We start from the raw sequence: 27,500 nt of genomic DNA, 5'->3' as shown, positions 1-27,500 counted from the left end.
AATCTTCCAGGTCCTTCTTCTCCTCGTTCAGAAGGCTCTCACAGTCTATGTTATTCACTGGGAGGGAGGGAGGGAGGGAGGGAGGGAGGGGGAGGGGGAATGAGGGAGGGAGGGAGGGAGGAGGGAGGGAGGGAGAGGGAGGGAGGAGGGAGGGAGAGGGAGGGAGGGAGGGAAGGATAGGGAGAGTGAGGGAGAGAGGGGGAGAGAGAGGGAGGGAGAGAGGGAGGGGGGAGAGAGAGGGAGGGAGGGAAGGATAGGGAGAGTGAGTCAGGGAGGGGGGGAGGGAGGGAGAGGGGGGAGAGAGAGGGAGGGAGGGAAAGAGAGAGAGAGAGCATATCATATCAGAACATCACACAGCTGGTAATAAAGAAATCAAGGGCATTCACAGAACCTCCTTCACAACCACAGGCGTGCATAGTTACCGTACGTAATGGATGACATTCATCTCCGTTTGTTCAAACACAATATGGCAAAAAATAGACATGATTAGGATGTCATTGTCATGTCACGTATGCGTGTAAGTGTTTCCCAGAAATTACCCCCTGAATTCTGTCCTATTGTATACAGGACTCTGATGACAGGGGAGGCTGGCGGAGTACATACTGGGTATGATGGTGGTGTGTGTGTGTGTGTGTGTGTGTGTGTGTGTGTGTGTGTGTCCCGTCTCTGTCCCGTCTCTTCCAGACCGTATCAACACTCAGCTTCCGTTTCCGGGTCACGACGAGTGTTTGTTTTCTGCTCTAGTTCGATAGCTCTTAGAAATCTTAAAAACTACTATTTAAAAACTACTCAGGATGAATGTTGATAGCTCTGACGTGAATATTCAGGATTATAATCTCTTTAGAATGGATCGTTTGGGCAGGGGGGGTGGTATTGGTATATATGTTAAGTCACATTTTTCAGTTTCCATTTTACATGCAATTTCTATTCCTGACTGCTTTGAATTTCTGGCTCTGAAAATCCATCATGGCCCAGACCCTCTGACGGTCTGTCGCCCTCCCTCTGACGATTCTCACGCCACTGACACCCTAGCTAACCTGCTTTCAAAATATACTGACAATGAAGTACTTGTTCTGGGTGATCTCAATATTAATTGGCTGAGTGATATTTCCTCGCAGCTTAAAGATCTTGCTTGCAGCATAAACCTTTCACAATTGATTTTAGAACCAACTAGACCAAACCTCAACGATGACTCGAAATCTACATTATTAGACTTAATTTTAATAAATAAGGCTAGCAAATATACTAGTGGTGTCTTTGACCTGGGAGTCAGTGATCATTGTCATGTTGCCTGTGTGAGAGATGTGAGGTTAAAAAAGACTACATCTCAGGTGATAACCAAGAGGAACTTCAAACGCTTTGATGCAGAGTTGTTCCTGAAGGAGCTGGATGGCTGCGACTGGGGTTGCGTGAGCTCTCTCGATGTCATTGAGGACGCTCTCGAATCCTTTATATGTACATTTAATTGTGTTGTGGATAGGCACGCCCCTTTTAAAACCACTAGGATAAAATATAGGGTAGTGCCTTGGTTTACTCATGACTGAGCTATCTACCCTCTTTAATAACAGAAATAGTGCCTGGTCCCGTGCCAGACGTACTGGTGTCCCCCAACACTGGCTATACTTCAGGCAGCTCAGAAATAAGTGCACTTCAGCCGTAAGGAAGGCTAAATCCGAATATTTCCTGAATCTGATAACCACCTCATACTCTAACCCTGCCAAATTCTGGAATGCAATTAATTTGACAAAAAATCATCCTTTCAGTGCTCTCCCCCTTAGTATTACCGTTAATGACTCTGTGATCTCTGATCCTAGCGACATTCGCCTTGCTTTTAATAAACACTTCTCCGAAGCTGATCACCTATTTGATAGGTTGTACCCTGGACACCCCTCTATGGTGGTTTCTAATGATACTGCCCTTGTGGACCGTGTCCCCCTTTTTACCTTTCAACCATTTACTTCCGCGGAGGTCCTCAAGGTTTTAGAAACTATTGACCCCAAATCATCCACTGGTGAGGATAAACTAGACTCATTTTTTATAAAATTGGCTGCGCCAATTATCAGCGCGCCGCTAACTTACATTTTTAATCTTTCCATTTCCTCTGGTGTATTTCCGTTGGTCTGGAAGTCTGCGCGAGTCATTCCTTTACACAAAGGGGGTGATAGGGCTATCGACCGATCTCCACTCTCCCATGCCTATCTAAAGCACTTGAGACCTTGGTCAATTCTCAATTGAAACGCTTTCTATCAATCCACTCAATTCTTAGTCCCCATCAATCGGGTTTCAGACCAATCCATAGTACCATCTCTGCTATCACACTTGTAACTAACGACATAGTCTCGGCCTTGGACAAGAGGAACCACTGCGCGGCCCTCTTTGTCGACCTCTCGAAGGCATTTGACACGGTCGATCACCACTTGCTCCTAGAACAGCTATCCGATATTGGATTAGATTGAGGTGCTTGTGCGTGGTTCCATGACTACCTTTCCCTCAGGCGTCAGTGTATAAAATCTTCACTTGGCAATTCAGATTTTATAACGGTTACAAAGGGTGTCCCTCAAGGTTCCGTGCTGGGCCCTGTACTTGTTACCATCTATATTAATGATCACTATTCTATTGTACACTCGACGTCACTGTAAATGAGGGTGACCTCAGTGCCTATCGAGTTTTTAAATAAAGGTTTGAAATGAAATGAAATGAAGTGTGTGTGTGGGGTACATACTGGGTATGATGGTGGTGTGTGTGTGTGTGTGTGTGTGTGTGTGTGTGTGGGGTACATACTGGGTATGATGGTGGTGTCCCCAGGCGGGAGGTTGACAGGTATGTGGAGGGTGTGTGTGTTGAGGCCGGCCTGGCTGAGTCTGGTGGTGTTCCTCTGGTTGTCCGCGTCCTCCTGCTTCTCTCCGGGCCTCAGACCCCCCATCTATATTAATGAACTGGTATCTTCGCTAACCGGTTGCCACGTCCATTTATATGCCGATGATACCATTCTTTATAGTACAGCAGATTCCCACATGCTGCTACTATCAACTTGCAGCTAGCCTTTAACTCACTGCAAGACGCCCTCTCGAGGCATAAGCTAGTCCTCAACTCGAAGAAAACGAAATTCATGTTGTTTACTAGGGCTAGAAATGTGGACCTTACAAAGCTTCTTATATCCACAGTTGACGGATCCTCCATTGAGAGAGTTACCGACTACAAATATCTTGGGCTGTGGTTGGATGAGAAGCTATCATTCAAAACGCATGTCGACGGCCTCGCCTCCAAACTTCGGCAAAAGGTGGGCTTTCTTTACCGTAATCGGTCTAGCTTCCCCTTGCTTTGTAGGAAGAGAGTTGTCAAGGCGGTATTCCTGTCCGTATTAGATTACGGTGATGTTATCTATAGGCATGCAGCTTCATCTACATTGAAACAAATGGACTCAGTTTATCACTCAGCTCTAAGGTTTATTACCGGGGACAGTTATGACACTCACCACTGCATACTTTATGACAAGGTTGGCTGGCCCTCTCTTTCTCTCAGGCGCAGTTACCACTGGAACTTGTTCGTTTTCAAGGCCATCTGTGGCAAGCTTCCTCCTTATATCTCATCATTATTAGACTGGAGTCTTGGTACTTATGTGACCAGATCTAATAGTTGGCTTTCTTTTCGGGTTCCGTATGCGCGTTCAGACCTGGATAAAACAGCCTTTTTTATTGATGCCCCTAATACATGGAACACTCTGCAGCAAACTCTCCGGTTGGAGGTCCTCCCCTCTGCCTCTACCTTTAAACTCCTGGTGCAAAAACTGTATTCTAATAATTGCAATTGTTTTTAGTTTTTTTCTTTTTTTTCCTTTAATCATGTCTTGCTCACTGTTTGTTTGCCCATCTATATTAATGAACACTATTCTATTGTACACTCGACGTCACTGTAAATGAGGGTGACCTCAGTGCCTATCGAGTTTTTAAATAAAGGTTTGAAATGAAATGAAATGAAGTGTGTGTGTGGGGTACATACTGGGTATGATGGTGGTGTGTGTGTGTGTGTGTGTGTGTGTGTGGTGTGTGTGTGTGTGTGTGTGTGTGTGTGTGTGTGTGTGGTGTGTGTGTGTGTGTGTGTGTGTGTGTGTGTACATACTGGGTATGATGGTGGTGTGTGTGTGTGTGTGTGTGTGGTACATACTGGGTATGATGGTGGTGTGTGTGTGTGTGTGTGTGTGTGTGTGTGTGGGGGGGGGGGGGGGTACATACTGGGTATGATGGTGGTGTGTGTGTGTGTGTCTGTGTGTGTGTGTGTGTCTGTGTCTGTGTGTGTGTCTGTGTCTGTGTGTGTCTGTGTGTGTGTGTCTGTCTGTGTGTGTGTGTGTGTGTGTGTCTGTGTCTGTGTCTGTGTCTGTGTGTGTGTGTGTGTGTGTGTGTGTGTGTGTGTGTGTGTGTGTGTGTGTGTGTGTGTGGGGAACATACTGGGTATGATGGTGGTGTCCCCAGGCGGGAGGTTGACAGGTATGTGGAGGGTGTGTGTGTTGAGGCCGGCCTGGCTGAGTCTGGTGGTGTTCCTCTGGTTGTCCGCGTCCTCCTGCTTCTCTCCGGGCCTCAGACCCCCCAGACCCCCAAGGCCTGGGGGCTGCATGGGGCTGGTGGCCAGGCTCCCTCCCCCCTCCGTGTCCCCCCCGTGTCTGTCCCTGCAACACACACACACACATATGTCACACACATCACACACCAGACATCACACGTGTCACACACACACACACACACATCACATACATCATACGTGTGTCACACGCACACGCACACACACACACACATACATGTCTCACACACATGTCATACATGTGTCACACACACACACACACACACAGACACAGACACACACACATATGTCACACATAAACACACACACACACACACACACACACACACACACACACATTGGGGGGGGGGTGAGGAGGAGGACTGGGTGGCTGAGAGACACACTCACTGGGGCTTCAGATTCATACCGTTGTTGAGGATGAAGTGTCGGTTTATTCAGGCTTTACATTTAAATGTTTGGCATTCAGCAGACACCTTTATCCAAAGCGACTTACAACAAACACATTTGACTAAGTAAGTGAATCATCTATCCACCAGTCATAGCAAGGGAAAGTAATCTGCTTAGGCTTGGAGCCACTGGCAATCGTAGCAGTGCTAGAAGAAGAACGATTATTTGTTTGTACACAGTATATGGGGGTAGTAGAAAGGACAGTTCAGGTGTAACAGTATAGGGGGGGGGGTAGAAAGGACAGTTCAGGTGTAACAGTATAGGGGGGTAGTAGAAAGGACAGTTCAGGTGAAGCCTTAAGACTTTAGCTTTAAGACTCGCTGGGAGGAACTTGAATTACAGGGCTACTGTTTGCAACAACTTGATGTTGTGTTTTATTGGTGCCGTGACCCGGATACGCAGCTGTGGTGTTGTGAGTTTAGAGGGGATACGGAGCTGTGGTGTTGTGAGGGGATACGGAGCTGTGGTGCTGTGAGTTTAGAGGGGATACGGAGCTGTGGTGCTGTGAGTTTAGAGGGGTGAGTGAATGGTAAACTCACTCCCCAAGTTCAAACACCTCCAGCAAAACGCACTGTGGAATTGCTTTTCGATAGCGTAGCGTAGCGTAGCGTAGCGTAGCGTAGCTGGTTTACCTCAGGGTATTTCAGCAGACGGTCATTTGTGTTGGCAAGCCCGATGTCGCAAGTAAGAGACTTGGTCGGTTGAAATAAAAGTTCTAAGACTTTTTCTCTGTACACAAAAGGGCACAACAATTTCTCCCATATTTTGTTCACACATGTGTAAGTGAGCTCACTTTTCCTTTGCTGAGATAATCCATCCGCCTGACAGGTGTGGCCTATCCAGATGCTGATTAGACAGCAGGATTATTGCACAGGTGTGCCTTAGGCTGGTCACAATAAAAGGCCACTCTAAAGTATATCTGTATATCTATATATATTTTATATATCATGACGTTTTACAAGGTTTTATATCGTGAGAATTATAAGGTTCTATCTCCATTTCTGGTCAAAATTGATTTTTTTACATAATCTGATCCATTAGGTGTTTATTAATGCCTGTGTGGTGTTATTTAAAAAATGTTTAAATGTTTTAGTTAGTAATGAATCAAATACAAAGGTTCCATCTCACAAAACATAATGGAATGTTAAAAAACGTTGACGCTCAATATCTCTGAACTGCCCTAAACGGAGATAGAACCTTAGAATTCTAAGCTCACGATATATTAACCCTATGCTTCCACGACCTCTCCTCTCCTCTCCAAGCTCTGTTCTTCCCTCTCTTCCCTCTCTCACCTGTCAAGGCCGTCCAGGATGCGTGAGGAGGGAGGGAGAGAGGGGGGATGGAGAGAGGGGGGGAGAGAGGGAGGCAGTATAGAACACAGTGCAGTGGGTCTCACCTGTACCCCGGGCCCTTGGTCCCGTCCCTCTCTCCGTTCTCCCTGCAGTCGTCTGCGTCCAGCGTGCTCTGGGCTCTGACCATGCGCGAGCGGTGCCTCCTCCTCTCCCCCCCCCCGCCCCCGTTGACCTCCGACCCCCCCGCCCCCGCCGCCTCCCTGTGGCCCCTCCCCCCCCGGCGGTCCCCCCCCCGCGCCCCGTTGGCCAGCGCTCCGTTCCCCTCCCTGGGCTGGCTCCGGTGGGAGTGGTGGTGCCGGTGCTCCCTATCCTCCCCCCCTCCTCCCCCGTTCACCCCCTCCTCCGGCGAGCCCCCCCCCCCTCCCTGGCGGTGGTGCCTGTGTCCCTGCTGTGTCCCCCCCCCACCCCCACCACCACCATCTCTGCTCCGGCTCCTCTCCCCCCCTCCTCCCCCTCCCCCTCCCCCGTTCCCCCCCTCCTTGGCCCCCCTGGGGTGATGGTTGGGTGCCTGGTCTCCGCCGTGGTCCCTGTTGCGGCTGTGGTGGGTGTGGTGGCCCCTGCCCCCCCCCCTTCCCCCCTCCCCCCCTGGCACCTCCCCTCCATTCTCCCCCCCTCCCCCACCACCACCACCACCACCGTTCCTCTCCCGGCAGCGGTGGTGTTTGCGAGGGTGGTGTTGTTGTTGGTGTTGCCCGGTGTCTCCGTCCTGCTGCCCCTGTTGGGGGTCAAAGGTCGCATCGTCCCCTCGGGGGTGGTGGTCGTCCTCGGGGGGGCGGGGCTTGTCGCCGTTGCCGTCCTCCACCACCAGGGGGCGGTCCAGGTGGGTCTTCATGTCGGGGCGCAGGTGCAGGGCGGAGGACAGGCGCTGGCGCTCCTCGGGGTCCAGTTCGTTGAACAGCGCCTCGCTGCTGGAGCGCACGTTGTGGCGGCGCAGCTGATTGGTCCGCTGCTCCCACACCGACATCATCTTGGAGGAACGCTGCTGCTCCTTACTGTGGGGGGGGGGGGGTGGGAGGGAGGGGGGATGGGGGGGAGAGGGAGAGGGGGAGAGAGAGGGAGGGAGGAAGGGGAAGAGGGGAGGGAGAGGGAGAGGGAGGGGAGGGAGAGGGAGGAGGGGAGGGAGAGGGAGGGGGGGAGGGAGAGGGAGAGGAGGGGGGGAGGGAGAGGGAGAGGGGAGGGGGATGGAGAGGGAGGGGGAGGAGGGAGGGAAAGGGAGGGAGGAAGGGGAAGGGGGCGGGAGGGGAGGGAGAGGGAGGGAAGGAGGGAGAGGGAGGGAAGGAGGGAGAGGGAGGGAGGGAAGGAGGGAGAGGGAGGGAGAGGGAGGAAGAGGGGAGGGAGAGGGAGGAGGGAGGGGGGGAGGGAGAGGGAGAGGAGGGGGGGAGGGAGAGGGAGAGGGGAGGGGGAGGGAGAGGGAGGGGGGAGGAGGGAGGGAAAGGGAGGGAGGAAGGGGAAGGGGGCGGGAGGGGAGGGAGAGGGAGGGGGGAGGGAAGGAGGGAGAGGGAGGGAAGGAGGGAGAGGGAGGGAGAGGGAGGGGGGAGGGAGAGGGGTTGGGGTGGGGGTGGAGGTGGGGGGGGGGAGGTTACAGTGTATTAGAGATGAGGTAAGTAGGTGGTAGCAATCCTGGCTACATAACTACATAGCTACATACTGTAGCCACATAGCCAGAGGTTTACGTACATGTAGTTGTCTGGTTTGGGCATCGGAAATGGAGTTGTAAGTAGTGAAGAAATGGGGCCAACACACACACAAATGGTCGCCATGGTAACCTTGGCTGTTTGTTTACCATGCTAGGGTGTAACATGCTAATGCTAGTCCCTGACCCTCTCTCTACAAGCTTCTAAGTTCAGACACGGTTGTCATGACGACACTTCCCTGAGGCAGTGACAGCTTCCTGTGAGGTTGGGGGTTAGGTCTCGGGGGGGGGTGACACCTACCTAATATGATGAGGTGTAGCATTGAGTGATGTCATTTCCTGTCCTTTCCTCCTCAGGCGAGGCTGGCGGAGGTAGAAATCGGAGGACGGAGGCTCATCGGTACTCCACGGAACCACAACGAGGAACCGAACGTGTTCCACACCGTTCCTCATTCCGTTCCCAGGCCTTTACAACCAGCCCCGGCCTCCGATTTCTACCTCCGCCAGCCTCCCCCGGTCGTCCTCTCGTTCCTAACTGACGCGTCATCCGCATACGTAACGTGACGTTCTTAATGAATGCGTCACCCGCATACATAACAATGCTGTGTATACAGATGGTTGGGGGGGATGAAAACTCCTTCCAAAAACACTTCAGCTTCCCCCCTTTGGCTAAAACCCCTCTAGATCCTTCAGTCTGAGGGAGATTATCTGCTGCTTTTGAACAGCCAACAGCTAAACCGCTAAACAAGAGCTAAACAAGAGGCTTTGCGATGATCTGGCACGGCGCTAACGGACGCAGATGGAAGGAAAACAAAAATAACTCTCGTCAGGGGGGTGAAACATCGACTAAGGTCGGAGGTCAATCTGCTCTCATCCTGGAACAGGATATCAGGAGTCTGTCATGCAACAGTACGCTGGAATACCTCTCACTAAAGGGGGCGGCAGGTAGCCTAGAGGTTAGAGAGGCAGGTAGACTAGAGGTTAGAGAGGCAGGTAGCCTAGAGGTTAGAGAGGCAGGTAGCCTAGAGGTTAGAGAGGTCAGGTAGGCTAGAGGTTAGAGAGGCAGGTAGTCTAGAGGTTAGAGAGGCAGGTAGCCTAGAGGTTAGAGGTCAGGTAGCCTAGAGGTTAGAGAGGCAGGTAGTCTAGAGGTTAGAGGGGCAGGTAGCCTAGAGGTTAGATAGGCAGGTAGTCTAGAGGTTAGAGAGGCAGGTAGTCTAGAGGTTAGAGAGGCAGGTAGCCTAGAGGTTAGAGAGGCAGGTCGTCTCGAGGGTAGAGAGACAGGTAATCTAGAGGTTAGAGAGGCAGGTAGTCTAGAGGTTAGAGGGGCAGGTAGCCTAGAGGTTAGAGAGTCAGGTAGCCTAGAGGTTAGAGAGGCAGGTAGTCTAGAGGTTAGAGGGGCAGGTAGCCTAGAGGTTAGAGAGGCAGGTAGCCTAGAGGTTAGAGAGGCAGGTAGCCTAGAGGTTGGAGAGACAGGTAGCCTAGAGATTTGACAGGGCGGGTAGTCTAGAGGTTAGAGAGACAGCTAGCCTAGAGGTTAGAGAGGCAGGTAGCCTAGAGGTTAGAGAGACAGGTAGTCTAGAGGTTAGAGAGGCAGGTAGCCTAGAGATTCGAGAGGCGGGTAGTCTAGAGGTTAGAGAGACAGGTAGTCTAGAGGTTAGAGAGGCAGGTAGTCTAGAGGTTAGAGAGGCAGGTAGTCTAGAGGTTAGAGAGGCAGGTAGTCTAGAGGTTAGAGAGGCAGGTAGTCTAGAGGTTAGAGAGGCAGGTCGTCTAGAGGTTAGAGAGGCAGCTAGCCTAGAGGTTAGAGAGGCAGGTAGCCTAGAGGTTAGAGAGGCAGGTAGCCTATCGGAAGATCGCTGGTTCGACCCCCGCCTCAGGATAGAGCTGCGTGTGAGCTGGTGACTGGAGGGTTGCCGACATCATATCTAAGGTGGCCTACCACTGCCGTTGTGCCCTTGAGCAAGGCACTTAACCCCCCTAATTGCTCCAAGGGTGCTGACTATGGCTGACCCTGTGCCTAGAGCTAAAAAATACATGTCATTGTGCCAAAAATCCCTGACAAAAAGGTTGAATCTAATCTAATCTAGAACTGATGTATACAGGTTTGGATTATGTATCCATGTCTTCAGATTAGTATGGATGTCAGGTGTGTATGTGTGTTGCGTAGGCTGCAGTATGGATGTCAGGTGTGTATGTGGATGAATGTACTGTGTGTATGTGGAGTTAGAGATGACAGGTGAAGGTGGGTCCTTTGTTGTCACCTGTACCTCAAGACTCGACGGCCTGGGGAGTAGATAAAACTCCTAAAAGACAACACAGAGCACCACACAGACAGGTAAGCAGGAGACAGACAGACAGACGGACAGGTAAGCAAGAGACAGACAGACAGGTATATCAGCGACAGACAGAAAGGTATATCAGCGACAGACAGACAGGTATATCAGCGACAGACAGACAGAAATGTTCGTTTGGGACAGATGTGCTCTTGGTGTTAGAGAGGGAAAGGGGGGGGGCACACACGCACACACACACACACACACACACACACACACACACACACACTGGGGAGGGAGCTGGGTGGTGGCTGGGGGGGGCTGCAGTGTTTAGTTTGGCCCTGGTTCATATGGGGTTGTAAAGTGAAGCCTGAGGGCTGTTTGAAAACAAGCGGTGGAGGAAGTGAAAGTGGCAGCCTGCCTGGGGGTTAGCACCGTGGGGCAGAGGGCCAACCAGGCAGGGAGGGGGCCAGAGGGGGGCCTGGGGTGGGGCTGGGGTGTGGCTGTGGGGGGGGCGCTGTGGGGGGGCGGAGTGCCAACTAGGCAGGAGATTATCTGCTGCGTTTGAACAGCCAGATAGTAGCGTATCCACAGTGAGATGTTATATTTCAACACATTGTTTTCATCACTGTCAGACAAAAAAAGACAAAAGAACGACTTCAATTCAATTAAGAAACTGTGGCTGGGGGGGTGCGGGGGGGGGGGGGGCGGAGTGCCAACCAGGCAGGAGAGGGGCCTGGGCTGTTATCTGAGAGGCCGTCTCCCTCTGTAGATGCACACGACCTGGACACTGCTCTCTGTACCCCTCAAACACACACACACAGGCAGGCAGCACACACACACACACACACACACACACACACACACACACACATATAAAAGTAATGCCCATTCGGTTAGAAAAGCTGGTGTATTTCCAGCGAGACCAAAAACACCAGTGGGCTTTCTGGGTTACAGAAGATCTCAACAGGTGACGGGGAAGATCACAGGGAGGGTTAGTGTGAGGGAGGAGGAGGGGGGGGGGGGGGGGGGGAGGATGGAGAGGAGAGGGGGAGGAGGAGGGGTGGAGAGGTGGAGGGTGCAGGTTAGTTGAGGAGGAGAAGAGGAGCAAGGCAAGGGAGAGAGGGAGAGGCAAAGGGAGGGGATAGTAGAGGAGAAGAGAGAGGTAGAATATTAGAACAGAGGAGAAGAAAGGAGAGGAGAGGAGAAGAGAGGTAGAATATTAGAACAGAGGAGAAGAAAGGAGAGGAGAGGAGAAGAGAGGTAGAATATTACAACAGAGAGGAGAGGAGAGGCAGAATATTAGAACAGAGGAGACGAGAGGTAGAATATTAGAGGAGAGGAGAGGTAGAATAATAGAGGAGAGGAGGAGAGGTAGAATAATAGAGGAGTGTAACTCACGGTGAGTGAACGCTGGACACGGAGGAGCTGCGAGAGAGAGCCTCTCGGTTGTGCTTTACAAAACTACACACACACACACACACACACACACACACACACACACACACACACACACACACACACACACACACACACAAAGGAAAGGATGAGACACAAACCAAAATAATTGGAGGAGAGAGGTGGCAGACAGCTTGACTGCTCCCGAACAGACTGTCTGTCTGTCTGTTTGTCTGTCCACCTGTCCCCTCCAGTCAGAACATAAAGCAGTAGCCTAACAGCGCTAACAGCGCTAACAGCTAACGGTAACACTTCAGTGACAGAGGCCTAGCGTCCAGTAGCGGGCTAGCGCGGACTAGCGCATGTTTACTGCTTAACACATCCACTGTGACATACCACTGTGTGGTCACATGCAGACTGACTGAAACAACGTTTTGATACTTTCAATTGAGTTAACACTAGAACAGCCATGAGGGGTCATTTGACCCTGTGAGTAAAAACAATGTTATATCTTTGCACTCGATCAAATTTCAGGACCCTCCTTTCACGACTTGTCCTAGATATGTGCGTTCTACCACCCAGTATCCTTACATTTTCAAAATCACATCAGGATAAGCTAGTATGAAGCTATTTTGCTGTTTTTCTGTGTAGGAGGCAGGCTAATTTACAAGACGGCCAACTAGTGGTCGTTGTGTGTAAATAGCATCTTCCCATTGTAAAGACTATGGTCTCCCTGAGGTGGCTCTTATAGTAGGTAAAAAAGGCACGGCTGTTCTAGTGTTAAAAGGACATTCAAAAGGACTGGACTACCCATAAGCCCCTTCACAGAAGTGTCACCAAAGTACATCAAAGTAAAAACGATTTCGAAATAACACAAGTCAACGTAATGACAGAGATGGCATCAAAGTAGGTAGAAGACTGTTAAACACACTGTGGGGTTACAACGCCTTTCAATCGTAGGAGTGAAGTTTTCAAGTTTTCAACACAGGTTTCAATCAAACAGACTTTGTTTTGTTTCTTCTTAATCAAAATGACCTTCGGTGAATCAAAGATGATTGCAGATTCACTCCGTCGAGAGTAAAAGGCTTTGTAAGATTACACATTACTAGTGATGGCGAGATGAAGCCGACGCTTCGGAGCGTGTATCGAGTAACAGAGGCAGATTTTTGTGAAGCGCGTACCGAGGCGTGTGTTGATGACGTACGATTCGGGAAGTGGCTCGGATTTGGCTCCTCCTCCTCCTCCTCGTCATCACAACCCCCCATATCAGAAGTTTCGCAGCCTGTGACTCAAGGTAATGTATACTGGATACATTCTAATTGTCTTATTGTATATATTCACTGACACTGACAGCCTGTTTGTCTGTTTTAGGTAACAAACTGTGGCGTCGTTTAGACACCACAGTCCTGCAGGCGAGGACCCAAAATGTAACTGCAGACGCAACAGTGGAGGTCCATACCTACCTGGCTGAACCAAACATCGAAAGGATGCAGAACCCCCTACAGTATTGGGAAGAACACAAACATGTGTATCCTAATTTGTATAAACTTGCCGTTAATTATCTATGTACCCCAGCTTCATCTGTGCCCTGTGAAAGGATATTTTCAAAAGCAGGTGAAATCGTCTCAAAAAAAAGAAACCGCCTGAAGCCCAGCACTGTGGGGAAATTGTTATTTTTAAATAAAAATGAATAAAATGTTGTTGTTCCTAGTAACACAAGCACATTTATTCAATTCAAAGCTTCACACACCAAATCCACGGTGTCATTATCACTCTGCCTGCTATACATTTATTGTCCACTTTATGGCGCAGTAGAGCAAATGAAGCAACATGAAGCTTCGGTCCAAGTGTGACGCAATTTGATGGAAAGCTTCAACAGTTCAAGAAGCTTCATCTCGCCATCACTACACATTACACGTTTTTTTTTCAAATCAAAATAAAACATTTCCACTGGAATGGATTGGCACAAACACTTTAAACAGACAAACAGACGAGGCTCGTTAAGACTGTATCTAGTCCATCGATTGAGCTGAGGAAAACAAGAGAGCTCAGCTACAAAGACTTGTCCAGACCCGTCCACCGTGACGGGCTCAGAGAGTAGCGTATCCACAGTGAGATGTTATATATTTCAACACATTGTTTTCATCACTGTCAGACAGAAAAAGACAAAAGAACGACTTCAATTCAATTAAGAAACTGTTGTAGTTTTATATCAAATATGGTGAGGATGGAAGTCTGTCTGTCTACATTCTGGGAAATCGAGCACTAAGGAAGGTCTTCCCTTCCTTTAACACAAGAACAGCCGTGCCTTTTTAACCTACTAAAAGAGCCGCCTCTTTTTCAATGCTAAGCTGCTATTTACACACAACGACCACTAGTTGGCCACAAATTAGCCTGCTTCCTACACAGAAAAACGGCGAAATAGCTTTATATTAGCTTATCCTGATGTGATTTTGAAAATGTAAGGATACTGGGTGGTAGAAAGCACATATCAAGGAAAAGTCATGAAAGGAGGGTCCTAAAATTTGATAGAGTGCAAAGATATAACTTTTTTTTTTACTCACATGGCTGTTCTAGTGTTAAGAGATGGCTAATGACTGTGGCGTATCTAACACTGCAGTCTGCCTGTGGGCGGGGCCAATGTGGGCGGGGCCAATAACAATAACTTGTCGTGCAGATTCATATGATTGGTTAACCAAGAGTAGTGACCTCATAATAATAATAATAATAATAATAATAATAATAATAATAACTTTATTTGTATAGCGCTTTTCCTACAAACGTTGCAGCTCAAAGTGCTTTAATCATTATATAATCTTAATTTAATTATTTTGTAATTTAAAGGCAATATTATTAAAAAGATGGGTTTTTAGTCTTAAGGCAGTCTTCTAAATGTAACTTTGCTTAATAAAAGGCCTAATTTGAGCCAATTGATTTAATCTCTTTGTGCTTTTATATTACTACTAAATCTACTAAGAATCAATGAAATCCACAACAAAACATAGTGAATTGGAGGTGGTTGTGGAGTAACAGGGTCAGAGTCAGGGCACAGAGGTCGTCATTAGTGACAGCAGCTGGTGAAACCGGGAACAAGTCGGCAACCAATGAAATTGTTCAGACTTTTATTCTGAAAAATACATTTAAAAAAATGTCAACATTGTTGAAAATCAATCAAACACACTCGCGTGATGCAACGCAATGGATTCGGTGAGTAATCCCTACTGCTACCTAGTTAACTAGAACACCACTTTACATTGTTACCTAGTTAACTAGAACACTACTTTACATTGTTACCTAGTTAACTACAACACTACTTCACATTAGCAGGCTCACTAAACAAGCTGTGTTAGTCGACTAGCGATGTGTGTTACTGATTTTCAACCACGCTGAAATATTTTAAACATTTTTCAGAATAAAAGTCTGAACAATGTACTCATGTGGTTGTTGACTTGTTTCACCAGCTGCTGTCACATCTGAACTATCACTCACACCCCTGACACGTGGTCACACACAAACCACAGACAGCTGAGAGGCAGATCAATACTCTTTATACACTCCCCTTCCTCAATAGGCCGACGCTGATCCCCTACCCATAATGACATCCGTGTTGTGTGGAGATCGACTATTAATGACTATTAATGATTGACTTGTTTTACCACATTACCAGTGGAAGGCAATGTGGAAAGGTAAATAGGTCAGAGGGAGAGAGGGAGAGAGAGAGAGAGAGAGAGAGAGAGAGAGAGAGAGAGAGAGAGAGAGAGAGAGGGAGAGAGAGAGAGAGAGAGAGAGAGAGAGAGGGAGAGGGAGGGGACAGAGAGAGGGAGAGGGAGAGGGAGAGAGAGAGAGGGAGGGAGAGGGAGAGAGAGAGGGAGAGGAAGAGAGAGAGAGAGAGACAGACAGAGAGAGAGAGAGAGGGAGAGGAAGAGAGAGAGAGAGAGACAGAGAGAGAGAGAGAGAGGGAGAGGGAGAGGGAGAGAGAGAGAGAGACAGACAGAGAGACAGAGAGATAGAGAGACAGAGAGACAGAGAGAGAGAGAGAGAGGGAGAGAGAGAGATAGACAGAGAGAGAGAGAGAGAGAGAGAGAGAGAGAGAGAGAGAGAGAAAGAGAGAGAGATCTCGGCACTATGAATTGACGACATTGATTATCCATTAAACCCAATCGGACCCTAATGGACGTATCAGTCATGTTGATGTTCATTACACCCGGCTGGAAAACCAATCAGGCGTAGTGATTACAGCCGGGCTCAGGTTGTGTTTTATTATCTACGCTGGGTTACCCACTTAGCATGCAGGGCCAGCACATGGGCCTTAACATGCAGGGCCAGCACATGGGCCTCTGAGGCTCTGCTGGTGGAGCGCGGTGCTAACAACGCTTAGGTTGTGGGTTTGATTCCCACTGGGACCACACACACATATAGACACACATACATACAGACACACACACACACACACACAGAGAACACACACACACACACACACACACACACACAAAAGCAAACCACAACAGGTACACAAAGAGACAGTGGTCAGAGAGACAGACAGGAGGCAGAGAGACAGAGAGACAGGTGGTCAGAGAGACAGAGAGACAGACAGTAGTGACAGAGAGACAGAGAGACAGACAGTAGTGACAGAGAGACAGAGAGACAGACAGTAGTCAGAGAGACAGAGAGACAGACATTAGTCAGAGAGGCAGAGAGACAGAGAGAGAGACAGGTGGTCAGAGAGACAGCGGTCAGAGAGACAGACATTAGTCAGAGAGGTAGAGAGACAGAGAGAGAGACAGGTGGTCAGAGAGACAGGTGATCAGACAGACAGACAGTAGTCAGAGAGACAGAGAGACAGACAGTAGTGGCAGAGAGACAGAGAGACAGAGAGAGAGACAGTAGTGGCAGAGAGAGAGAGAGAGAGACAGAGATAGGTGGTCAGAGAGACAGAGAGACAGAGAGACAGACAGTAGTCAGAGAGAAAGAGAGACAGACAGTAGTCAAAGAGACAGAGAGACAGACAGTAGTCGAAGAGACAGAGGGACAGAGAGAGACAGAGAGACAGACAGTAGTGGCAGAGAGACAGAGAGACAGACAGACAGTAGTCAAAGAGACAGAGAGACAGACAGTAGTCAAAGAGACAGAGAGACAGACAGTAGTCAAAGAGACAGAGAGACAGAGAGAGAAAGACAGGTGGTCTGAGAGACAGAGGGACAGAGATTAGTCAAAGAGAAAGAGAGACAGACAGTAGTCGAAGAGACAGAGGGACAGAGAGAGACAGAGAGACAGACAGTAGTGGCAGAGAGACAGAGAGACAGAGAGACAGAGATTAGTCAAAGAGAAAGAGAGACAGACAGTAGTCAAAGAGACAGAGAGACAGAGAGAGAAAGACAGGTGGTCTGAGAGACAGAGGGACAGAGAGACAGTGGTTTAGAACAGCAACACACCAACAACACTGACTCATTCAGACAAGGAAGGGCCGAACCAACTGTCTCTAACAGTAGGGGTGGTCTCAGGGTGAGGGGGGAGAGGGGGATTCTGGGTAGCTGATGACTTACGCTGCGATAGAGATGTTGGCTGCTGACAGGGGGCTGACCTCCTTCACCTCCATGGCCTTCTGAAGAGCAAGCTTCTTGCTTGCAGCCTCCTGCTGTTCCTCATCCTAGCCAATAGAAACAGAGATAGCAGTTGAGGTGTTTTATTGAGAGAAGACAGACAGAAGTTAAAGGGGTAGTTCACGGCTCTAAGTCCAGTTGTTGAGGACTCAAGAATCCTTTAAGCAAAACCACCTTTGTAATAAATCAGTGAGCAATTTGTGACGTTGGAATTATAAGGTTCTATCTCCGTTTTTGTCAAAATTGAGTTTTTTACATAATCTGATCCATTAGGTGTTTATTAATGCCTGTGTGGTGTTATTTTTAAAATGTTGACATTTTTTAGTTAGTAATTCATCAAATACAAAAGGTTCCATCTCACAAAACATAATGGAATGTAAAAACGTTGACGCTCAATATCTCTGAACTGCCCTAAACGGAGATAGAACCTTATAGTTCTAAGCTCATGATAAATCAGTTAGCAATTTAGTTCACCGGTTCATCAACAATAACTATCCAACATGGACGACAAAACAGAGGTTCCATTTGGCCACGCCCACCTTGGTAAGCTCCTGTGCGTTGGCAAGGTTGTCGACGGCGATGGCCAAGAAGACATTCAGGAGCGTGTCTGGTTTGTCTGAGCTCAGGAAAAACCTTAACACAACTTTATTAACACCGCACGACAACACGGTTACTATTAGCAACAGGGTGGATGACATGGGAAAGCTTACGAAACAACATCTCAACTGTTTCATAAGGATATGACTGAAAGACATGTGACACGTTTACATTTGACATGTTTGGAGTTTAGCAGACGCCTTTATCCAAAGCCACTTACAACACATACATTTGTCACAGTAAGTGAATCATCTGTCCACCAGTCACAGCAGGAGACGTCATCTATGCTCAGGCCTGAGCCATTTGCAGTCATAATAAACCCTTAATAAACCCATCTTTTTAATACTGCCTTTAAATGACTACATAATTAACTGATGATTATATAATCATTAAAGCACTTTGAGCTGCAACGTTTACAGGGCAAGTGCTATACAAATAAAGGTTATTATTATTATTATTATTATTGTTATTGTTATTATTATTATTATGCTAGAAGAAGATAGATTATTCTTTTTATGTTTTTATATTAACAGTAAATAAACTGTACAGGCGGTTAGAGGGGATGGTAGGGGTAGGGGTCTCATCTAACCTCTACCTCCCCCCAGCCTCCCCCTCTACCTCCCCCAGCCTCCCCCAGCCTCCCTTCTACCTCCCCCAGCCTCCCCTCTACCTCCCCCAGCCTCCCCCTCTACCTCCCCCAGCCTCCCCCTCTACCTCCCCCAGCCTCCCCTCTACCTCCCCCAGCCTCCCCTCTACCTCCCCCAGCCTCCCCCTCTACCTCCCCCAGCCTCCCCTCTACCTCCCCCAGCCTCCCCTCTACCTCCACCAGCCTTCCCCTCTACCTCCCCCAGCCTCCCCTCTACCTCCCCCAGCCTCCCCCCCTACCTCCCCCAGCCTCCCCTCTACCTCCCCCAGCCTCCCCTCTACCTCCACCAGCCTCCCCCTCTACCTCCACCAGCCTCCCCTCTACCTCCACCAGCCTCCCCCTCTACCTCCCCCAGCCTCCCTCTCTACCTCCCCCAGCCTCCCCCTCTACCTCCCCCAGCCTCCCCCTCTACCTCCCCCAGCCTCCCCCTCTACCTCCCCCAGCCTCCCCCTCTACCTCCCCCTGCCTCCACCCCACCATCCCTCCATCCCTCCACCCCTCCATCCATCCACCCCTCCTTCCCTCCACCCGTCCATCCCACCTACCCTCCACCCCTCCATCCCACCACCCCTCCACCCCTCCATCCCCCCACCTCCCCACCCCTCCATCCCTCCATCCCTCCACCCCTCCATCCCCCCACCCCTCCATCCCTCCATCCCCCCACCCCTCCATCCCTCCATCCCCCCACCCCTCCATCCCCCCACCCCTCCATCCCTCCATCCCCCCATCCCTCCACCCCTCCATCCCCCCACCCCCCCACCCCTCCATCCCACCACCCCTCCATCCCTTCACCCCTCCACCCCTCCATCCCCCCACCCCTCCATCCCACCACCCCTCCACCCCTCCATCCCCCCACCCCTCCATCCCTCCATCCCCCCACCCCTCCATCCCACCACCCCTCCATCCCTTCACCCCTCCACCCCTCCATCCCCCCACCCCTCCATCCCTCCATCCCTCCATCCCTCCATCCCCCCACCCCTCCATCCCTCCACCCCTCCATCTCACCATCCCTCCATCTGTCCATCCCTCCATCCCTCCACCCCTCCACCCCTCCATCCCACCATCCCACCATCCCTCCACCCCTCCACCCCTCCATCCCACCATCCCTCCACCCCTCCATCCCACCATCCCTCCATCCCTCCATCCCCCCACCCCTCCATCCCCCCACCCCTCCATCCCTCCTCCTATCGTAACAACACACTCAGAGAGAGACAGAGAGACAGAGAGTCAGAGAGAGGAACGACACTCCCAGAGGCGCGTCACAGAGAGGATACAGTTTCCAAACAGCGTCAGCACGATGAAGTAGACGGAGGAGAACATCCCTCGCCTCACACCGCCCTGCGACTCTATCCCATGATACATCACTGCGTTCCAGTCCTCCCCCGTCAGGATCTGAGGGTCAGGTGACACACGTTGTCGTTGAGGACAGATCGTTGACACACATTTGTGACACGTTCAAGTGTTTTGGTCCGCATGTCGGCAACCAATGAAGATGTTCAGACTTTTCTTTTGAAACACGGAACTACGTTTCAACGTTGTTGAGAATCACGTAAACACAAACTCGCTAGTCAAGCCGAAACACTGCAACAACGCAGTGAGTAATCCCCACTGCTACCTAGTTAACTAGAACACTACTTTACATTGTTACCTAGTTAACTAGAACACTACATTACATTGTTACCTAGTTAACTAGAACACTACTTTACATTGTTACCTAGTTAACTAGAACACTACTTTACATTGTTACCTAGTTAACTAGAACACGACTTTACATTGTTAGCAGGCGCACAGAACAAGCTGTGTTAGCCGACTAGCGAGTGTGTCATTGATTTTCAAAAACACGGAAATGTATTCATATTATTCGAAAGAAAAGTCTTGATCATCACATCGGATCCCGATATGCCGACCAAAGCATTAGAACGTGACGCATTTCTTTCAAAGGACAATTCTCTCATCTATTCAACGAACGCTGTCAATGACAGCGCTCCCTGAGTAGAGATAGCATCAAAACGACTTAATGACTTAATTAATTAATGAGTTAATTAAGAGAGGACAAAGTGCACCTGGAACACGGTGAGGATGGCCGCGGGGAAGGTGTCGAAGTTGGTCGTCGGCGTCTCGTCCTCGAAGTTGAACCTTGGGGAAGGAGAAGAACGCCATCAGTCACGGGTGTCGGCCTAGCCCTGGAGACACACGGACGTTCACTCACACACACACACACACACACACACACAGACACACACACACACACACACACACAGACACAGACACAGACAGACACACAGACACAGACACAGACACACACACACACAGACACACAGACACACAGACACAGACACACACACACACACACAGACACAGACACACACACACACAGACACAGACACACACACAGACACAGACACAGACAGACACAGACACAGACACAGACACAGACACAGACACAGACACAGACACACACACACACACACACACACACACACACACTTCCATCCAGGTTTGGGAGTACTGTACTGGCCACAGGCGACGGTGAGAAGAGTAGGATGAGAAATGAAGAAGTCGTATCTTAATTGAGACACTTAAGGCGACAAATAAATTGTATCCTGTCTTATGTAGCGGTACCAGTCAAAGGTTTGGACACACTTCCCCATTCAACTGAGACGGAAGTGCGTCCAAACTTTTGACTGAGACGGAAGTGCGTCCAAACTTTTGACTGGTACTGTATTATGTGCGTACGACAAATCGTGACGTTAGAATGATAAGGTTCTATCTCCGTTTAGGGTAGTTCAGAGATATTGAGCGTCAACGTTTTTACATTCCATTATGTTTTGTGAGATGGAACCTTTGTATTTTATGAATTACTAACTCAGAAATGTCAACATTTAAAAAATAACACCACACAGGCATTAATAAACACCTAATGGATCAGATTATGTAGAAAACTAAATTTTGACCAAAAATGGAGATGGAACCTTATAATTCTAACGTCACGAATTGTAGCCATAGCTGTGCTACTCCCAACGGCAAAGGTTGACTGTCAAAACAGACCCTTGACGATGCGGTCGTGATTAGAGCGTCACGCCAACAAGCTTTCAGTTGTCTGTCGCTTGGCGTGGACAGGGAGCGTCGTGAACAATACCTGTTTCTATGCATGGATAAGAGCACATCGAAATATCCACACGCCCACACGCAGTACAGGGAGGAGGGAGGGCCACTGGACGTCAACATGCATGCAGAAACGCAGGCATTGAATCATTTCTGAGAAGTTCTGTTCTGCTGTGGACTCTCACACGAGAGCATCATGATGTACTCCACACCCACGGGTATGAACCCACCAGGACTCAGAGAGAGCACTCTCTCTTTCTCTCTCTCTCTCTCTCTCTCTCTCTCTCTCTCTCTCTCTCTCTCTTGCTCTCTCTCTTTCTCTCTCGCTCTCTCTCATTCTCTCTGTCTCTCTCTCTCACTTACTCACCCTCTCTCTCTCTCTCGTTCTCTTACTCTCTCTCTCTCTCTCTCTCGCTCGCTCTCTCTCTTGCTCTCTCTCTCTCTCTCTCTCTCACACACTCTCTCTATCTTGCTCTCTCTTTCTCTCTTTTAAACACACACACACAAACACACATACACACACACACAAACCTTGTGCAATATGTATACACAGGTAGTAGAAATGTAGTAGAGCGTCTGGGGAATAGCCCAAACACTGTTTGCTGTTCCAAGACAGCGTTTGAGTGAGATCAGCGGTGTCAGAGGAGGGATGGTGAAGGTTGTTTGATATGTATGAGGACGCAGACAGGGAGCATGCAGCAGCAGGAAACACACGGTCACCAGGGAGACACACAACCCCACAGCTCCAACCTTCACAGCACTCCTGACACGGCACCTGAGAAACCACAGCATCTCCCAGTATCTCCAAGTATCTCCCAGTATCTCCCAGTATCTCTCAGTATCTCCCAGTATCTCCCAGTATCTCTCAGTATCTCTCAGTATCTCCCAGTATCTCCCAGTATCTCCCAGTATCTCCCAGTATCTCCCAGTATCTCTCAGTATCTCCCAGTATCTCTCAGTATCTCCCAGTATCTCCCAGTATCTCCCAGTATCTCCCAGTATCTCTCAGTATCTCCCAGTATCTCTCAGTATCTCTCAGTATCTCCCAGTATCTCCCAGTATCTCCTAGTATCTCTCAGTATCTCCCAGTATCTCCCAGTATCTCTCAGTATCTCTCAGTATCTCCCAGTATCTCCCAGTATCTCTCAGTATCTCCCAGTATCTCCCAGTATCTCTCAGTATCTCCCAGTATCTCTCAGTATCTCCCAGTATCTCTCAGTATCTCCCAGTATCTCTCAGTATCTCCCAGTATCGCTCAGTATCTCCCAGTATCTCCCAGTATATCTCAGTATCTCCCAGTATCTCCCAGTATCTCTCAGTATCTCTCAGTATCTCTCAGTATCTCCCAGTATCTCTCAGTATCTCCCAGTATCTCCCAGTATCTCTCAGTATCTCTCAGTATCTCCTAGTATCTCCCAGTATCTCTCAGTATCTCCTAGTATCTCCCAGTATCTCCCAGTATCTTTCAGTATCTCCTAGTATCTCTCAGTATCTCCCAGTATCTCCCAGTATCTCTCAGTATCTCCCAGTATCTCTCAGTATCTCTCAGTATCTCCCAGTATCTCCTAGTATCTCCCAGTATCTCCTAGTATCTCCCAGTATCTCTCAGTATCTCCCAGTATCTCCTAGTATCTCCCAGTATCTCTCAGTATCTCCCAGTATCTCTCAATATCTCCCAGTATCTCCCAGTATCTCTCAGTATCTCTCAGTATCTCTCAGTATCTCCCAGTATCTCCCAGTATCTCCCAGTATCTCTCAGTATCTCCCAGTATCTCTCAGTATCTCCCAGTATCTCCTAGTATCTCTCAGTATCTCCAGTATCTCCCAGTATCTCCCAGTATCTCTCAGTATCTCCCAGTATCTCTCAGTATCTCCCAGTATCTCTCAGTATCTCCCAGTATCTCCTAGTATCTCCCAGTATCTCTCAGTATCTCCCAGTATCTCTCAGTATCTCCCAGTATCTCCTAGTATCTTCCAGTATCTCTCAGTATCTCTCAGTATCTCCCAGTATCTCCCAGTATCTCTCAGTATCTCCCAGTATCTCCCAGTATCTCTCAGTATCTCTCAGTATCTCTCAGTATCTCTCAGTATCTCCCAGTATCTCCCAGTATCTCTCAGTATCTCCCAGTATCTCTCAGTAATCTCCCAGTATCTCCCAGTATCGTATCTCCTAGTATCTCTCAGTATCTCCCAGTATCTCCCAGTATCCTCAGTATCTCCCAGTATTCTCAGTATCTCCCAGTATCTCTAGTATCTCTCAGTATCTCCCAGTATCTCCCAGTATCTCCCAGTATCTCTCAGTATCTCCCAGTATCTCCCAGTATCTCCTAGTATCTCTCAGTATCTCCCAGTATCTCTCAGTATCTCCCAGTATCTCCCAGTATCTCCCAGTATCTCTCAGTATCTCCCAGTATCTCTCAGTCTCTCCCAGTATCTCCCAGTATCTCTCAGTATCTCTCAGTATCTCCCAGTATCTCTCAGTATCTCCCAGTATTTCTCAGTATCTCCCAGTATCTCCTAGTATCTCTCAGTATCTCCCAGTATCTCCCAGTATCTCCCAGTATCTCTCAGTATCTCCCAGTATCTCTCAGTCTCTCTCAGTCTCTCCCAGTATCTCTCAGTATCTCCCAGTATTTCTCAGTATCTCCCAGTATCTCCTAGTATCTCTCAGTATCTCCCAGTATCTCCCAGTATCTCCCAGTATCTCTCAGTATCTCTCAGTATCTCTCAGTATCTCCTAGTATCTCCTAGTATCTCCCAGTATCTCCCAGTATCTCTCAGTATCTCCCACTATACGTGACAGGGTCTGGTTAAAATAATCCTCAAATCCCTCAAGGTAATTGTTTTGTTTTTTCGAGATTACGAAAGAGCTTTCAAATGACGTGTCATACATTGAGATCTGAAAATAGTTGAAGAAGATGTGCTTATTTGAATGTTGGTCCACCTGCAAGTAGCGGAGCAACGCACTCTGATCAAAACGCAGTTGCTAGTAGCTAGCAGCTAAACAGGAACATGGCTACGAACATCTAATTGCATGTCTAGCACATCACAACATGCTGATAGAACATCAACATGATAAAAACAAATAACTAGACATAAGTAGTCCTTATTCAGAACACGTCCTGAAAGGAAAGTTTGTTTACAAGCAACGCATCACTAACCCAGTAGCTTATGGCAGACGAGACAGAGAATCTAATTCAGAAAAGTATTATAATGTAGTATTTAGTGATCCTAAAACTGTTGTTTGTTATATCGAGTGGGCTCTCTTCAACACTTCAACTTTCGTAATATGCCAAAAAACAGAAAACACTTCACAGAAAAAAGGTCTTCTTTTTTTGGGGGGGTACATTTGCGCAGCTTGAAGGATTGCCGACCTGCGGCCCTTCTCACCAGACCGTGTTACATACACCAGCATGTGCGTTGAAACAAACACTGAACAGGGACAGAAGGGGCAGGACTTTAACAGCGATAAAGACAGTTCTGGACTGCGTGTGGAGACATATAAACATCTGTTGAAGCCCCCATGGATGTATGACCACACGCTTACACAAAATGAGATAATAAACCTGTATGACAGTTTACGAACAGCGATCGCAGTGATTGTGATCTTTGATGCGTCTATGTGGGCCTTATAAACGGGATGTGAAGGTTTTTATAGAGCCTTTAGGCTTTGTAATTTGAGTGTGACCAAACAATACTATTTTTAAATGAGCTGAGGGCAGATTGACAGATCTTGTGTAAACGTGTTGTGATTCATCTTCACTTTAACAGCACACACACACACACACACACACACACACACACACACACACGCACACACAGACACACACACACACTCACACACTCACACGCACACACACACAAACACGGTTAGACAGCTCAGTTTCAAATCATAAAAACACACACACACACACATACTGTAGTAAATAATGTATGCTCTGAAAAACAACAAAGGACTCCCCCCAAAGCCCGTCGGGAAAACACCCCCCCCCCCCTCCCCCCTCCTCCCCCTCCATGTTGAAGCACAAACCTGCGGTAACCTGTGTCCGGAGTGGTGAAACTGAAGAGAACAGTGAGAGAATGAGAGAGAGATGGAGGGATGGAGGGAGGTACAGTCTGCTCATCCTCCCACACAGACATACAGACAGACAGGCAGACAGACAGGCAGACAGACAGGCAGACAGACAGACAGACAGACCCATACAGTACAGCCTCCAGCACCATGCTACCTGAGATGACACGTTAAGGCCTAAACATAGTCAGACGGCATACCGGACCGGACTCCGCAGAGGCTCACATTCTGTGACCGCGCATACCTAGCGGAAAACATGGCTCGGCATGAAATGGAGTAAACTGGCATGAGAAAGAACCTGCGGTCCGCAGACATGGGCCTGCTATCCACCCCCCGCACCAACCTACGGACCTTTGGGACAGCACCTACTCTCTGGAACTCCTCCCCATAGTGATCCGCAACGCCCCCCCCTGGACTCCTTCAAACTAGCCCTCAAATCACATCTGTTATCCAAGGCCTTTGGTCCCTATTCATTGTTTCGTTTTTGCTTTGTTTGTTTTCTGTTTTCTCTGTTCGTTTCATTCCCTTGTAAAGCGTCCCTTCGGTTTTTGAAAGGCGCTATATAAATTAAAGCTATTATTATTATTATTATTATTAAATGTAGGAAGTTGGTACGCGGTGGTTCCGCTCGACTATGAAACCTCAAATGACTGCGGACATGCCGCGCGGAGTCAGTTGCGCTCACAGTACGCCCGACTACGTGAGAGCCTTTAGAGTACGCTGTACTGTATGGGGAAACACACACACCCTCATCTGTCACACACACACAGTCGTGGCTAAACATCAGACAGTACTGTATGACAACAAGGTTTTCATGGGAGCATTGGTGTTTGGGTTTTCCATAAGCTCCAATGCTCCAATGAAAACACAGTGGGTGGTGTTTACCTGAGAAGTGACATGCAGTGCGCTAGATACTGTATATGAATGAACGTACAAATAGGTGTGTGCATTATTTGTTTGTGAGCAGGGAAATGCGTTTGATATGAGCCTTCAGGATGGCCTTTCTCAAAACTGAGCTCTGAAGGGATGGATGGGGATGGAGGGATGGAGGGATAGAGGGATCTCGTTAAATTACTCCTAATCTCTCCTGGCCTAGAGAGTCAGCATGGCGTCTGTGTGTGCGTGTGCGTGTGTGGTGTGTGTGTGTGTGTGTCTCTGTGTGTGTGTGTGTGTGTGTGTGTGTTAGAGGCATAGAGAGAGAGTGTGAGTGTATGTAGGTATGTGCGTGTGTGTGTGTGTGCGTGTGTCTCTGTGTGTGTGTGTGTTAGAGACAGAGAGAGAGAGTGTGAGTGTATGTGTGCGTGTGCACACGTGTGTGTGTATGTAGGTATGCGTGTGTGTGTGTGTGTGTGTATGTGTGCGTGTGCACACGTGTGTGTATGTAGGTATGTGTGTGTGTGTGTGTGTGTGTCTGCGGGGGGTTAAAATTCAATCAGGCTTCTCTCCACGTCGTTACGCTGCATTGTGGTCCGTGTCTCTGCGGGCGTGGAGGATTAGAGGCCAGGGAGGAGGTGGAAGATTAGAGGCCGGCGTGGAGGTGGAACATTAGAGGCCAGGGAGGAGGTGGAGGATTAGAGGCTGGCGTGGAGGTGGAGGATTAGAGGCCAGCGTGAAGGTGGAGGATTAGAGGCCAGCGTGAAGGTGGAGGCCAGTGTGGCCAGCGTGAAGGTGGAGGCCAGTGTGGCCAGCGTGGAGGATTAGAGGCCAGGGGGGAGGTGGAGGGGGAGGCTCCTGTGGACTTGTGTGTGTCAGGCAGCAGACCGCCACCATGTCGACTCAGATAACAGAGACTGGATGTCGCTGCC

At 48.9% G+C, this 27,500-nt stretch overlaps 1 protein-coding gene across 1 annotated transcript in view; it reads right to left on the bottom strand.

The window, feature by feature from the left end:
* Window positions 1-27,500, bottom strand: part of cacna1bb (calcium channel, voltage-dependent, N type, alpha 1B subunit, b) — a gene marked incomplete at both ends in the record, with an annotated part of 101,562 nt that overhangs the window by 68,654 nt on the left and 5,408 nt on the right. Inside the window, 9 exon segments of the mRNA XM_080529719.1 lie at window positions 1-57; window positions 4,446-4,663; window positions 6,419-7,366; window positions 11,679-11,741; window positions 17,219-17,322; window positions 17,815-17,882; window positions 19,793-19,910; window positions 20,582-20,654; window positions 25,664-25,683. The exon segment at window positions 1-57 is cut by the window's left edge and continues 67 nt beyond it. Of these exon segments, the coding sequence (XP_080385845.1) occupies window positions 1-57; window positions 4,446-4,663; window positions 6,419-7,366; window positions 11,679-11,741; window positions 17,219-17,322; window positions 17,815-17,882; window positions 19,793-19,910; window positions 20,582-20,654; window positions 25,664-25,683 (1,669 nt within the window).

This window comes from Nansenia antarctica (genome assembly GCF_963989245.1).
Source record: "Nansenia antarctica genome assembly, chromosome: 4".
NCBI lineage: Eukaryota > Metazoa > Chordata > Actinopteri > Argentiniformes > Microstomatidae > Nansenia > Nansenia antarctica.
This window is presented reverse-complemented; position numbering and strand designations above follow the sequence as displayed.